We start from the raw sequence: 16,638 nt of genomic DNA, 5'->3' as shown, positions 1-16,638 counted from the left end.
TTTCTTTGTGGAAACCTGTAAATTGGATTACAAAGATGAAATCTGGAAAGAAAGAAGAAAATTTGAAGTGAAATTGGGTGTTAAATATGCAAATAATATTTTTCACAAATAAATTTGCATGTCATTCATGATGAAAAATAAAAAAAAAATTGAAGTGAAATTGGGTGTTAAATATGCAAATAATGTTTTTCACAAATAAATTTGCATTTGTCATTCATGATGAAAAATAAACATTTTCAGAATTTTCTTTTCTACGGGCTTGTAGTTTGTGTGGTAAAGAATGTGCATGCCTAAATTCAGCAAGATTGCGAAAATGGTGGCCGAGCTCAGAAGAGGGGCCATCATGCCCCCCCCCCCCCCCCGTCCTCAATACACCTTAAATAGCCCAGTACTTCCTTTTAGAGTTAAGCCAAGTCCATGTTTTTGCAAAGTGGGCTGAAGTCTGGGGTTTAGAGTCATTATAAGAAAAGAACCCCCCCCCATCAAGGGCAAAGCTCTTGTCATATCAGGTACATCTTTCTTCCCCAATTTAACTTCTGATTAGTCTTTCGATTAATGCCTCAAAAATGAAATACATCGATATCATCATTTTTTACATAAAATGCTTATTTGCCTGTGAAACGATAAAAAACACTGCTGAAATGTGTTGAATAGATCACCGTGAAAGATACTTCCTTGAGGGATGGTGTGTTTGATAGAGTGTGAAGTTTAATTAGTAAAGAGCATGTCATTATCTAACGAGTCTGTCTCTTGTTATGGACAGCTTGACATGGAAAACTAATCATTCATTTGGGAAAAGGATTCACAAACCTACTCAAGCTCTGATCAATACATTTATTGTTTTCTTCATTTCATAAATCATAATCAAGAAATTAATCATTGGAATTACCAATGATTACTGTAATAATGAGGGAAAAATCATTTTGTTTTTCTCGTCCATTTTAGTATGCGTGAGTCATTTAACTCTGCATACCAAATGAATTATGGATAATGAAATATTTTTTCAAGAGATATTTTTAGAACCTTACTATTCTTCCAACAGTACTACACTGTATTTTGTATTGAGAAGCAATCTAAGACATTGTTCTCACTACATTCCTAAAACTACTTTACTGGAAACTAGTTTAATGGAAAGTAGTTTAACGTGTAGAGAGACCTGTCGAAGCGATCTTGGAAGCGATATTCCATACCGGTTCAGAAAACCACTTCGCGATGCAGTTTTCAAGATTGCATTGGCTTGTTAAACTGGTTTTAGCATGAGGATATAATCGTTCTTCGGGAAGCGCACTACTCAACACTACAGTTGTAGAAAGCCTACGCAGCGGTTTTGAATTACACGTGAAACGTGTCACCCCACATAGCAACAAGATCGTTTACAGCTAAGGCATTCTTCAGTGTGTGGAGTAGCACGCTCAAAATGTGCGAAGATCGCTTCCCGAAGAACGGTTGTGTCCTCACTTACACAAAACCAGATTAATAAGCCAAAGCGATCTTTAAAAATACATCGCAAGGTGGTTTTATGAACCAGCTTGTAAGATTGCTTCAACCATTCTCATTACACATTAAACTAGTTTCCACCAAACTAGTTTCCAGTAAATTAGTTTCAAGGTAGTGAGAACGGTGTCAGTGTTTCCATCACTAGATCTCTAGGCTTTCAATTTCTTTTTGTATGTTAGCAGAAATTGATCAACCATACTGAAGATATCCATTGCTAACCATGCAATACTAAAGCCCACTATCCCTAATCTCCAAGACTTCAACTTACTTTCTATTTCATCAATTACTTTGATTCTAACCTATTAGTACTGACAAAAAGCAAATTTGTCATGCATATACAGTAAAAGCTCCATGAACCACATGTAAAAACTTTTATAAAAAATAACCACTAGGGCCTATTGTTTATTCAGTATTAACTTTTATTCTCAAATGACTAGTGATATCTGGTCCAACTTGAAGGATAGGGTCTATTTCAACTTCTTTTTTTTTATTTGGGGGCAATAATTTCCTTCTGCCCCTGTGTACAAATTACATGATTTAATTTTGATATTTGTGTATATTAGAGCTGAATATACTGACCATTATTTGAAAAGGTGCACTCAACAAAGCACTATTCTCCAACCTGTACCTTTCCTTTTAATTCAGAGCTATAGCTTTATATGAGACTTCTAGAGACTAAACTAAGTTATGTATTATATTATTTAAGGCATCAATGCAAATTATTTCTCCTCATTTGTATCTAAATCTATGCACTGAATATTCAGTTTCAGTTTTTAAAAGTCTCTTTTCATGAAAACCTTTTTTTTTCATTCTATCACAGTGGGAAAAAGGAAGAATACGAAAAAATTAATTTAGTTAAGAAGTCAGTTATAGACTATAGGCGCACCTGCACATATTTTCATTATGACACGATTCTTTTTCCATCAATACTATTATGTACTGACTATTGATTTCATAACAGATTTAGTTGCAATTTGGTAAGTAAATTAATTATCATATGAGAATTTATGAAAGGTAATATATTTTTTAGCAATAAATCTATAGTATGTACTGTCCAACCAAATGTAAATGTAATTCATGTATTGGTTTTATAATAGACAATTCTAGTCCAACAATACCATACTCAAATGAAAGTGTATAGTCATAAAGAGCTGTGCATTTTGTTTGACAATAATCAATAAAAAAAATAATTTCTATACATGCCTAAATGAGCAATAAAAAAAGAGTTTAATGCAGGGAAAGATTAGGAATAACATTGATCAAATGATTGATTGATGAAATCTAAAAAATTTTATCCTATTTTTCAATCTATAGCTTTAGGAGTACATGCTGTCATTTATGCAGAAATATATCAACACAGAAATTCCTATTTTTTGAAACCTTGAAATATGTTGCAAAATAATCATTGTTGTTGTTTTTATCATTAGGTGGTTTCAGACCGCCTCGAAGTTCGCCAGTTCCAGGTATTCTCTGATCGGGAAATTTACCCCGATCAGAAAATACCAGGTATTTTGGTAATGTGAAAGCAAACTACGCGTAATCTCCCCGAAAGAAAATACCCGCTAAATAGTAGGTACTTGGCGAAATTACGAGAACTTTCATGGGGATTTTTCCAAGGTCGCAGGTATTTTGGCGATGTGAAAGCAAATTACGGGAACTTTTATCCCAGCGTGTCGTTGGGCGCGGCGGCGTGGGTGGCTGCTGGGCTAGTGATTTTGAATCTCCCGCCTTGCCTGCTTATCAGACCACACTGCGCATGCTCGTAACTTCGGGAACTTATCCCGAAGGATGTGTTTCGGGGCGGTGTGAATGCAGGAATAATTAACGGGTATTTTTTAGCCTTAAAAAGTTCTCGTAATTTAACGGGGATTCTTGTGATCGAGGCGGTTTGAAACCGCCTATTGGGCTACAGATCATCTTTGAAATAATCCCATGATAAATCACTTCTTGCAATTACATGTATGCATCCTGTATGCTACTGGGTTGTGTGTGTGGGTGTGGGATGTATTCAATATAGTAAGATATTAGTTTTCCAAAGAATTACTCTCCCAAAACAGTATTATCAAGATATCCTATCCTAGAAAGCATCAAAACAAATTTGTATGGGCTCTTTTGTAGAACTTTAGTGAATACAATATCCTTCATATGACTTCACTTCTTGTTCTGTTTTTAACAGACTTTACCAACTATGGTATATACACCTACATGAAATGAAGCATAATTTCAATTTCCCCAAGACCAAATGAAAACCTAGAGAATCCACTTCACTCTTTGTTGTAGCAACAACTATACTCATTATGCTTTTTCTTTGACAATAAACCTGAAAGAAGCTCCAAAAGAGATAACTTCTCTAGATGGTTAAACTGATAAGATCCAAAGTCAAAGAATTACACACAGAGATGAAGATTGGGATCTACCATATGCCACTATTTGAGCTGGTTTTGTTTCTGATTATTTGTATTGAGAGAACTAAGAGTAGTTATTCATCTGGAGTGAACAATAAAAACAAGTTTGAACTAAATCAGAAAATTCAAAGCTTCATTATGAGAGGGAGGGAGAGAGATAACGAAACCAGCAGACTTTACTGAAAGAAAAACGTAAGCTGGATCACATAAATCGTTGTCAGTCTGGTTTTGATGAGCGATCGTGATAAATAACAATAAGAATAAAGAATTATAAATCAATAATATGATTGAAATAAAAGATTAGACTGAAAATATTGACTCCATCGGACCATTGAAGTAAAGACTAAATAGGAATAACAATGTGATGATTTCTAATGTCTTATTGTGAATGGTAAATGATAACACACAAATGTTATGGTTTAGGGCAACTCAGGCTAAAAATCATAATTGTTTGTAAAATCTGCATCAAAAGAGAAAGATTAGTGATAAAAATCTCAGTTACACTATCGCAAAAGGAGATACAAGATGGAATACGTTTTTGAAAATTTAGATGGAAATCAAATTGGTGAAAAGTTGACAGATTTTAAAATGCAAGGATAAAAGATTCAATGAATACTATTATTAAGAATTGTTCCCTTCCTTAGCAATCAGTATCTCAATTGCATTTATTAATTCATTTATCATAAAATTATTATCTTTCTTTATTCCTCAGGAGTGAGTAAGGGAAGTAAAATTAACAATAGAAACATACAATTTTATAGACAATTATTCAATGAGAAAAATATGCTTGACAGAAATGGGAGAAATAAAAATTAAATTTATGCGAAAATGTTGAAGATTCTCTGACATGAAATATATTTAAAAGAAGTTTAATGAGGATAGCTACTACATGTATCACCCAACTGTGTGTTGTGGCCAATGTAGGTTAGTGGCTGTTCAATTTATGATGATTCTATTTGATATAATCCACCCATATCAAATTTTTTTCTCATTTGAAAGTAAAAATCTAATGAAAGTTAATTATATACAACAATCACCTTTCTCTTTGTATGTTCTGTTGAAAATTAATAGAGTTAAAATTCAGTATATATTATGAACACTGGTTTAAATTCAACTATAGTCTATAGTTTAATTATGGATACTGGATTGATAGCTATATTTGGTGACTGAACAAAGTATCATCATATTTGGCACTAAAGGGCATTACTTCTTGAAATTGTAATACTTTTCTTCACAATTAAATCTTAGGAAAGATCCCAATTAACTCACAAGAAGCAAGCAGTGTAATCAAATGTTTGTCACTCGACTTCACATGATTTTAGCCTAGACTTAAAGGGAAGTTCACCCTGAAGAAAACTTTGTTGTAAAAATAGCAGAAAAAATAGTAAAAAATATTGGTGAAGGTTTGAGGAAAATCCGTTAAAGAGTAAGAAAGTTATTAGAGTTCAAAATTTTGGATTTGTGACGTCATAAACGAGCAGCTGCCCCATGTGTTATGTAATATAAAATGTATGAATTTCAAATTTTGTATGGTTCCTGATGACTTAATTTTGTTTTCTTTTCATGATCGGGTGTGAAATGATTTGTCTATTGATATACAAAAGTTACAATGAAAACCATTTTCAATTTTCTGAGAAAATGACATTTCATTGATTTTTTACCATTTGCTATGTAGGAATGCTGCTCGCATATGACGTCACAAATCAAATAATTGAAATTCTAATAACTTTTTAATTATTTGATGAATTTTTCTCAAACCTTCGGCAATATTTTTTATTATTTTTTCTGCTATTTTTACAATAAACTTTTTGTCAGGGTGAACTTCCCCTTTAAATCATGGTGAAAGTGGAGTCAAGAGTACAACCAAAGTAGCCCAGTTTGATTATAATTCAAAGAACTGATAGATTGAGATGACTCATCCACCATTACAGAAGGAAATAAAAGAAAACAAAATCACAACAAAGGAACAAATTAATTAAATAGAAACAAATAATAGGATTGGTCAACTAAATAGGCCTGCATAATAACATAACATACAGAAACGCCTTTATTAAACAACATCTAACTAACTACCACATTTGATTACTCAATGTTGAAATACCATGGCCTAATGCATAGCTATACAGAGCAACTGTAAACAAGATCATTTGCATAATTACGTTGAAGCCATAATGCAATTTCAAAATAAATAAAGGAAAAGGGAAACCATGATTATTATCATTGCATTAAACTAATGAGGCTTGGAGAACTTCGCCTCACAAAAAAATGGCCATTTGCTCCCCCATTGCACATGAAAGACAAATAATAATTCTCAGGTTATTAAGTGTGACCAAAATTCATTATCCAACTCACAAGATTCACGCCTCTGTGATTTGAACATTGTTTGTATGGCAATGGTCTGGCAGAACCAACTGATCATGCTGATATTGTAAGTTATTAAAGCAGATTATACCTCACACTAATTGAATCCATGGGTAATCCCTTGTAACTATGTTACACTTCTAGTGACTGCTACATGGAAAGTTATTGCACCATACCACAATATATGGTCACTTTTACCTGAAGGAATATAGTGTTAAAATTCTGAGACTAGCAAAGCCTGCACACCTAAAATATTTGTTCACAGAGGTTTTTTTTTTAATCTTGTTATACATGCATTCAGTACAGCTTCATTACAAGCTTGATGCTTCATTATTAACAATATAATTGGGAAATGATAATTCACTACATTAAATGAATTCAAAAGATGAAACTATGAGAAATAAAGGAAAAAACATTGATTTAATTTTGAATAGTAATTTCATTATTTTTTTTACTATCATAGTATTTTCATTTTGTTACAAGGAGAATGTAAACACTAGCCTAGCTTTTTATCATTCCCAATCGATTTCAACAATCAATTCAAAATAGCATATTATTTTAAAACCATCAAAATATAATTTCTAAATCATTTCTTTGTAGCATTATTGTTTCGTTAATGAAGTGTGCATCTTTTACGTTAAAAATTGGGGAAAAAATGAATTATATCATTACCTTCAACAACAAATCTTGTATCATTGGTGACATAGCCTTCACCGTTGTCAGCCACGCAGGTATACGTGCCGACATCACTTCTGACAACCCTCTTTATTGTAATGGTATCACCCGTCACAGTGATACGGCTATTGGATGTAATAAGTTCACCCTGCCTCTTCCATTTGACTACAGGGAAGGGCACCCCATTAGCTTTACACTGGAGGGATGCTTCACTGTCTTCTTGATAGACCACATGATCTGGAGGGGTTGAGTTGAATTTGGGGGGACCTGAAATGAAAACAAAAAAAATCAACAAATTATATTATCTCCTTTAGTTTAAAGAATATTTCTCATTGCTTTAGGAAATGGGGTGTTAAAATGATAAAACTCACTATAGATCTTGAAAATGTCATATATCGGATCCAAAAACATGAAGCTGTGCAGTTGATCATAAAACAGTTGTACTATGATGAATTGTATTTACTACAATATACATTATTTGACAAAATCCATCATATAATCAGTCGCAAAGTTTAGGGCACCTACAGAGAAAGTATACAAATATACCAGGCTTTGAGTAAAGTATAACAGGAATTATTCATTTGAGGATAATTCCATCTATACTTTCGAAATAAAGGCCTGGTATAAGTTAAAACGATAGATCTTGATAATCTAGTTCTTGTACTAGTAGCTCATCCTTTTTTAATCTCAACCAAATGTAGATAACCCACTGCGCTGACTGGCCTTTATTTTCCTGAAGCCATGCACTCAGCACGCGGAATGCGTATTAATGCCTGCGCCGTCAAGATCTGTGACGTCAGTGATGGAACAGTGCATCACTGACGTTAGGGAATAGTAAATTCTCTTCAGTGGGCATTTCCTTTTCAACATCATCGCAAAATATTGAAAATATGTTTGGTCACTTGATGCTATTTAAACCAATTAGCATACAGGCTTTAATTAATACAGGAAATAAATATTACTATTAATCATGTTTGAGAAAAGTATTCTCTGATGACATGCTCTTTTCTTTTATCACCCAGGAAAAAAACTGCCACAAGATAAAAAAGAAAATAATAACGAAAGACCTGAGAGTATTATAGGCAGCCAAAATTTGTAGTCTTTGGCATTAGAAGTATTACTGATGTGTCATGTCAGAGCATAAGACTGGTAAAGGTTATATATTACTTGACTTGTCAAGATACTCATGTTAACAAGGGTAATGGCCATATCTCCATCAATGTGCTTGAATAAATTTTAAAGTAATACAACTAAATATTTACAAAAATGCCTAATACATCATTGAACAGATTCAGAACATGTTTTTTGTTAGCGAGTTTAAAATTACAATGACTCTGCATATATGAAATCACATTTGTAATTGTGGTGTTACTACACAACAGATGGTGGTGTTCTCTGTTTTTTACTTCATATATTTCTTAATTCATCATATTCATCTTAAAAAGAAGGCTACATTCTCAATTTTGGTCTAAATTTTCACAGCAACAAGTGAACAGAACAATAATTTCACTTTATTAAAAAGAGAGATTTTTTAAAAATCTGCGCCCTAGTTTTCAATTATATTTTTAGTGGTAATTGTCCAGATTGTTTTCAAAATCATCTTGGAGAATTATGATCAGCAAGCTTAATTTTCAATCAGTTTTTCAAGGCGCCAGGAGATTACAATTTTGTTTTAAAAAATCAATTCCACAACGTAAGTGTTTTGGAAAGTGTTTGTCTACGATTGAATAATGCACAGCTTGCCAACATGGATACATCACACAGCATAAGCATGCATTATAAAGAACTAACGGCTGGAAGCGCTATGTAGAAAACATCACGGAATACGTGTCGCCACTAGAATGTGTGATAATCATGGCCAAGCTAATGTAGCCAGTGGCATCTTGGCATTTCAATTAGTCTAGCAAATGATTACATGTTTGTGTAAGTAGGAATTAGGAAAGAGCTTCATGTAGCATCTGGCTTGATCAGTTTCAGGATTCATGAAGATATTATTTACTATACATACAGTACAAAAAAGAATTTGGGGAGATATACAAATATTTTGTATAATAAGGATAAAATTGTCATGCAGTTGTCTTGGTCGTTCAAACCATGTATTTTCTAGCAATTAATATGTTAAAAGGCTGGAGAACTAAGTGTGAAAATGTCAATTTTTTCTGAAATGTGTTTGTATTGCCGTATGTGGATATGATAGTTCGGATGACCCTGATGAATTGTTACCAAGCCTAAAAAAGCCATTCTTTTTTGCAGGATGCACATTCTAGCTTTGCAGGATGCACAATCTTTCCCTCCCCCTGAGGCCTTGAAGATGGTCATTCTCAGGTGACATCTCATTAGTGAGTCTAATGATAGGCTTAATGAGACTGCTATACTCACAACATATTCAAAAGGGATTTATTTCCATAGGGGATTTAACCAGATTTCTTTATCCCAGGATTAGTGGTTGGGACGTGAGAAAAGGAAGCTATAAAAGGTTTGAGCGTATTGTGATGTCACAATAGGGGTATTTTATAAAGGTTTAAAGGTGGGATAGTACAGGTAATGTATTGATTGTACAAGTTCTTGAGCAAGAAAGGCATGTAATTAATATACAAGTGCTCATGAAAATGCCATTTTAACATGTTTACTGCAGTTCTTTAATGAGCATACATGATAGCATACCTGCAAAAAGACGGGTAGTTTTATCAATATTCTTGAGAAGATTAAAAAAGGAGAAAATCTTATTTTTGTAATTTTGACTGAAAAGCACAACAGAAAAAAAGGAAGAGAGAGGATGTGAGGTAGACAATGATTCCTGGCACAAGACAAAGATACCCACATTAGGTCCTTTTATAACATTTATATATCAATATTGTTACTTTCAGAAACAAAATAAGAATTAAAAAAGACTGACAGTTAACAATCATTACAGAAATACTTGCAAGGATCAACTCATAATCCTATAATACTTGTTGCAGTAATCCAAAATGAAACTCTTTCAATTTATTCTGAAAATTTTATTTTGGGCAAACTTACGACACATTACACATGTTGAGTCCATGCTCGTTTGATGCAAACATTGCATTTCAAACTAAAATAAAATCCAATTTAAAGTTTCTAGCTCAATAACAAGGGACCTCTGATTTTCATGTATCTCTCTATGAACTTTACTATGCCAAATTGATTCAACGCTTTATGGGTTATATTATTAAACATAGATCTCAAATCCCAATTCTTGAAAGAGAAAAAGAAAGTAGATCTATGCTTTGTGAACTGGAGCAAAAAAAAACATTGAAAACAAGGATAACAGGGCGAAAGGAAAACATTTTAAACCCACATTCAAAAACACAAGATGAGAAACTAATACTACTGTAGAGGTAGCAGGACTACTAACAAGTGGAATGCCTCTGGCCGTCTCACCTGCATCACGCGATTCAACATAGCAGCAGTGCTGACTTTGAAAACTACTATAACTCGCACAAGATGTTCAGTGATACTTGGTTACTCTTATTTCCACGTTTTATGAACTAGACCAATGCACTTTACAGAGATACATGTAGGATGGTAATTCACAAATACCCCAATGTGGCCAAAGTCCATTGACCTCACATGACCTTTGACCTTGATCATGTGACCTGAAACTTGCACAGGATATTCAGTGATACTTGATTACTCTTATGTCCAAGTTTCAAAAGTCAGATCAATAAACTTGCAAAGTTATGATGGTAATTCAACAGATACCCCCATTATTGCCAAAGTTCATTGACCTTTGACCTTGGTCATGTGACCTAAAGTGCGCACAGGATGTTCAGTGATACTTGATTACTCTTATGTCCAAGTCTTATGAACTAGACCAACATACTTTTAAAGTTATGATGGTAATTCAACAAATACCCCCGATTCAGCCAAAGTTCATTGACCCTAAATGACCTTTGACCTTGATCATGTGACCTGAAACTTGCACAGGATGTTCAGTGATACTTGATTACTATTGTGTCCAAGTTTCATGAATCAGGTCCAAAAACTTTTAAAGTTTTGATTGTAATTCAACAGATACCCCCAAATCGCCCAAAGTTCATTGACCCTAAATGACCTTTGACCTTGGTCATGTGACGTGAAACTCATGAAGGATGTTTGGTGATATTTGATTAACCTTATGTCCAAGTTTAATGAACTAGGTCCATATATTTTCTAAGTTATGATGAAATTTCAAAAACTTAACCTCAGGTAAAGATTTTGATGTTGATTCCCCCAACATGGTCTAAGTTCATTGACCCTAAATGACCTTTGACCTTGGTCATGTGACATGAAACTCTAATAGGATGTTCAGTAATACTTGATTAATCTTAAGGCCAAGTTTCATGAACTAGGTCCAAATACTTTCGAAGTTATGATGTCATTTCAAAAACTTAACCTTAGGTTAAGATTTGATGTTGACGCCGCCGCCATCGGAAAAGCGGCGCCTATAGTCTCACTCTGCTATGCAGGTGAGATAAAAACCAAGAATCACAGATACTATAGAGTAAGTAGAACAACAAAGAAAAAATGTGCATGTACAATCATGAATAGATATAGAGGATAAAAAACAACAACTTAAATTGTGATATGGGGGGTCATATGCACAAGAAAGCATGCATATCAAATCATTGATTTGAACAAGATTATTTAATCTATAAGGTTAATTATCAGGAAGATGATCAGAGCTAGGTCATTTCATTTTCCTTGGATGTCTGGTGAGCTCTTTTTTATTGCTCTCTTTTCTGATGTAAAAAGAAAAGTGTACTAGTACATGTACACTAAAAATATTGAAATCAAAGTTGTTAAAATGATTCAAACGCAAGTATATCAATTACACCGAGATAAAATAGAGCAAGGGATAGGTGATTTATTGAAACTTCACATAAATGATCTCCCTTCATTTAAAGAACCTATAAGAAGCAAAATATCACTGCAAAGATGGGAAACTAAAGTGAGAGACACAAACTACATTTGTTACAAAGGGAAAATACATGACTGTTATTGAGAGATAATAGTGAATTGTGCGTGACTAAATCCCAGCTTAACAAAACTGTGCTAAATCTCAGAACAAGTCATGTGAATAAGACCAATGCTGAAAGAAAATGAAACTGTGGTTAGAATAACCTGAAAGACATCTCCAACACCGAATTGCCACAATTCAATTGACATGAATACAAATACAGCTGCAATAAACCATAGGATTATCTTATGTCTTCTCTATCTATCACTTTGCTTAGGTGGCTCAAACCAAACATGTGTTGAATCTATAGTCAGTTACTGGGATTCAAAGTGAGAAAGTGTAGTTCTGGCAATAATTATTTTATTCAAGAGCAAGAAGCAATGAGTAAAAGAAAAAGCACAAGAGAAAGTGTGAGAAAGTATTTTGAGATAAATGTAACAAGGGAGAAAGAGAGAGAAGGAGTGAGTACAGATAGGCGACTGAGAGATGAAGATTTTAACACAGTGCTGTAGACTTTGTTGAAAGATAACTATGCACCAATAGTAGTCTAGTCTACTTCCATGTCAGTCAATATTACCTACATGTACTCTAAACATTTTACATGAACTGCTTAGAACAGATAAATATTATTTACTGTATTCAAAAGCATCAATATGGGTGCGTTTATTCGACACTTTTTTACCCTAGAATCATGATTAGAATCATGATTCAAATCACGATTCTGCAGAATCACGATTGCGTTTAGTCGAAATTGGAAATAAACGTCTTTCAAATCACAAACATGAAACACGGAAAAATGGTCGTTTGGAAAGACGTTTCTGTAGAATCACGAACGAAAAGGGTCGTATAAACGATATCGTGATTTGAATCATGATTCTATGACGTCATTGTGTCGTGCTTCTTCCGGGTTCGACTCAAAGGCGCGCGCTGTGTTTCGTGCAGGTTAATTTTCGTGTAGCAGATTGCCAGTGTACTAGTACCAGTATATGCCAATTGTCATGTGCATTTAGGAATTATCATTCTGTGTATTGTACCCCGGGGTTGTACTGTAGCGTCATTTGTATATTTCACTCAGGGTGACCAGATTTCACAAAATGAAATACGGGACAATTGACAAACGAAGATCAACAAAGAAGCCCACACAAAGTGTGGGCTTCTGAGAATCCATAGTATAATAATAAGACTTTTGAAAAAAATATAAAGAATTAGAAGGGAAGGTGAACGAAAGAATGAAGGAGAGAGAGAAAAGAGATGATTGGGAAGGAAAGAAAACAGAAAAAATAACAGAAAGTTAGAATAAAAGGATGAAAGAAATAATAAAAGAGATAAAAAAGGTTTCCGTCATTCTTTGAAATGAATATAGAAAGAAAGAAAGGAAGGAAGGGAAGATTAATAAATGTCTCGCAAAATAAAGGAGACAATTAAAGGGGAAAGGTGAGAAAAAGTAGGAGGAAAGAAAGAATGAAGGAAATAAACATGTTTCCTTCATTCTTTGAAAGAAAGAAACAAAAGAAAGGAAGTAAAAATAAGGGAAAAGAATGAGAAGGGAAAAATGAAGAAAGGAATAAAGAATGGAAGGGAAGAATGAAGGGGAAGAGAACGAAAAAATAGAAAATAATGGAAGGAGAGAAAGAACGAAAAGAAACAGGAGACGAAGAGAGAAGGAAGCCAAGGTAATTATAAGGAAAGAAAGAATGAAGGAAATAAAAAAGTATATTGGATAAAGAAGGAAAGAAAGAAAAATGAACAGAGAAAGAGAGAGAGAGAAAAGAAAATGTCGAGGAAAGAAAGATAGGAAATAAAGATAGATGGAACAAAAAAGGGCAAGCAGAAAGGATAGGGTATATATAAAACAAAGAAAAGGGAAAAGTTCAAACTTCAAGTAAACAAAAAAATCCAATCATCTAATAAAAATCATAACTTTATTAAATGTATTTTTAAAATTTTAAACATAAAATGTTTTAGAAATGAATAAAATTTCAAAGTGAAACATATTGTCAAACTTAAAAATTAGATGAAACATCGCGGCATCGTGCACACCAAGACTCAAAACGAAAGCTGAAACTAGATCTATGAAAAGTCAATAACATTTTCCTCCGATTACATCTCCAAATCATTAAACTGAGAATCCATAGTATAATTATAAGAATTTCCCGCCGATTTTGTGATTATTTTGGTAGAAAAACTGTTTATCATGTGAGGTGTTTGCACCATTGAGAATTTGCTTCGATCCTCCATGCCAAGCTAGTAGCCTGCCACACACAGGCAGGAGGCCAGTTCGTTTGCAATGTATTAGCAAGAAATCATCGCAGAACTTGCAAAAGTTTACAGTTATCGATTTAATTGTTGTCCCTGCTTCGTCAGCTGTTGGTTATTTAATGAAAATTCGTCACTTTCAAATGTATTAACTACATTTTGTTCAATATTCTGAAATACGGGACGTCTGGTCACCCTGAGTTCACTGTTTTCACCAATCATGTCTTCAAGTTCCAATGGCACAAATTGGACTGACGACGAACTCAGGGCTCTGCTTGTGCTTTGAGCTCAGCCTGAAGCACAAGCATCCCTTACCGGGATTCACAGAAATATAAGACGATCTACGAGTCCCTTTCAGCGGCGCTTGCAAGGGAGGGATTTCAACGGAGATGTGGCACCGCCTGTCGAGACAAAATTAACAGAATTCGTGCCCAGTACTACGGCTACCGAACACCATTTTTGATGAACCGACAAGACTGAATACAAGTAAACAAAAACAATACGAGGTACAATACACGGAATTCTGGAAGTAAAAGATTTATTTTTCGGAAGCCGAGTTGCACTTGCACAAACGATCGCGCGTTAGCTCCGGTGGCAGCTAAAATCTAGCAGCCGACGTGAAGTTAGAAACACGCGCGAAAATGTTGACCTATACTTCCTGGGTCAAACTGCGCACTGTGATGCGCACTGGATCGGCCCGAATTCAGGGAGAAACAGCGTTAGAAAGATGGTCGTATAAACGCTGATTCTGTCGGATCGTGATTCATGTTGCTGTTTTGAATCATGATTCAAATCGTGATTCCAATCATGATTCTGGGTTGAGGTCGCATTGGAAGCAAACGCACCCTATGATATCTCTCTCCTATAAGCTAAAACAAATCCACTCTCAAATCAGGTCAATCAACTGAATGAAAATATCCATCAAAACAATCCTACCATTTCTAATTTCTATTGATACTCAAATTAGTAGAAACATTTCTTTTAAGAATTAATTTTTGATGAATAGCCAACAGCACCCAGTGTATCTCAACAACCCATTTACACAAAGCATATCAATTATTTGCACAATGGATTTCATCTAAGACAAAATTATGATTGATTGCTAAGCTTTGTGATACAGGAGCCTTGATGATTATGTTACAAATAATAATTGATACCTTTTCAGCTCAAGTATTTGTAAACATAACCTCATTCTAGCTTGTCAGCAAGAGATGAAAATGTCTTTGCTTTATAAACAAGAGATTAAAAGTATTTTACAAATATCAAAAATGTGAATGAACTTGGCAAGTGCATACTCATTTAACATCAAGAATACCTCCATTGTTCATTCAACAATATATACCCTTTTCATAAACCCATCTTCCAATTAGCCGCCTAAGAGTAATGCAGATAATTCAATAAAAATTGCGTTCACAAACTCCGAAAATAAGCCGCATTATTTTTACGAGCGCCCGTCCTGAAAAAGGCGGATAATAGTCATGACAACTGGACACGCCCCCTCCGATGCGGTCGTGTTGGAAAAGGGTGACCTTGTGACCGCACCATGGCAATTATCCGCATTATTTGGAAATCCATTCATAAACTCAAAATCTTGTCCCGATGCTGCTATTATGCGGATAATAGCAGCATCAAAATAATGCGGATAACTCTGGTCCTCCTCCAATTTTACGACCAAATTAGCCACATAATTGGGTTTATGAAAGGGGTAATAGTGTCCATTTCCTCCTTACAACTGTATACACAGGGAGTTGATATCATCCTCTGATCTCTGAGTACTCCAAACACAACATGTATTATGTCCTCTTTTCCCCACCCTAAATGATGTCTCAAATGTTAAGGTGAAATATATTTCTGATTTAAAGCTATTTTAGTATTTTGAAACCCTTTCACAACAAGCGTGTACATGAGTCACAGAGCTGTGAAAAACAATCTGTTTTGTTTTTGTCCATTTTGTATTTGGTAGACCCCATTTTCATTACTGCCCTACAACTAATTTACTGGTAACTAGTAATAGTGGAAACTAGTTTAACATGTAATGAGAATGGTCAAAGTGGTATTGGAAGTGATCTTCCAAACCAGTTTGTTCTTTGGGAAGATCTTCGCACATATTGAGCTCTACACACTGTGTGTTGTATGCTGCGGTTTTTGAAATATGGTTTTATTTTATATTGTACTTCAGTATATCAACTTACAAATTGTTTCACATCTGCACCTGAAAGAAGATTTTAGTCATCATAAAATGATTGAAATTTATGCATTCTTATTATATGACACATCAATTCAATTCAATTCAATCTTTATTTCGCAAAATAGGATAAAAATACAAAGAAACATAAAATAATGTGATTAGATAATAAAATACATTGCGTGGCTTTCCATGAAGGTTATCAGAAACCTGTAAGGCTGGATCGCCAAAACATAGTAAAAAGACAACAATATTAACTAGAATTTTAATTCATCATGAGGACGAATTAGGTGATCTGT

At 34.2% G+C, this 16,638-nt stretch overlaps 1 protein-coding gene across 1 annotated transcript in view; it reads right to left on the bottom strand.

The window, feature by feature from the left end:
* Positions 1 to 16,638, bottom strand: part of LOC121420604 (protein turtle homolog A-like) — an 83,322-nt gene that overhangs the window by 20,289 nt on the left and 46,395 nt on the right. Inside the window, exon 3 of the mRNA XM_041615266.1 lies at positions 6,936 to 7,205. Within this exon, the coding sequence (XP_041471200.1) occupies positions 6,936 to 7,205 (270 nt within the window). The remainder of the gene's footprint in view (positions 1 to 6,935; positions 7,206 to 16,638) is intronic.

Source organism: Lytechinus variegatus, chromosome 8 (genome assembly GCF_018143015.1).
Source record: "Lytechinus variegatus isolate NC3 chromosome 8, Lvar_3.0, whole genome shotgun sequence".
Lineage (NCBI taxonomy): Eukaryota > Metazoa > Echinodermata > Echinoidea > Temnopleuroida > Toxopneustidae > Lytechinus > Lytechinus variegatus.
Note: the sequence above shows the minus strand (reverse complement) of the source record. Positions and strands in the feature narration are given on the sequence as shown.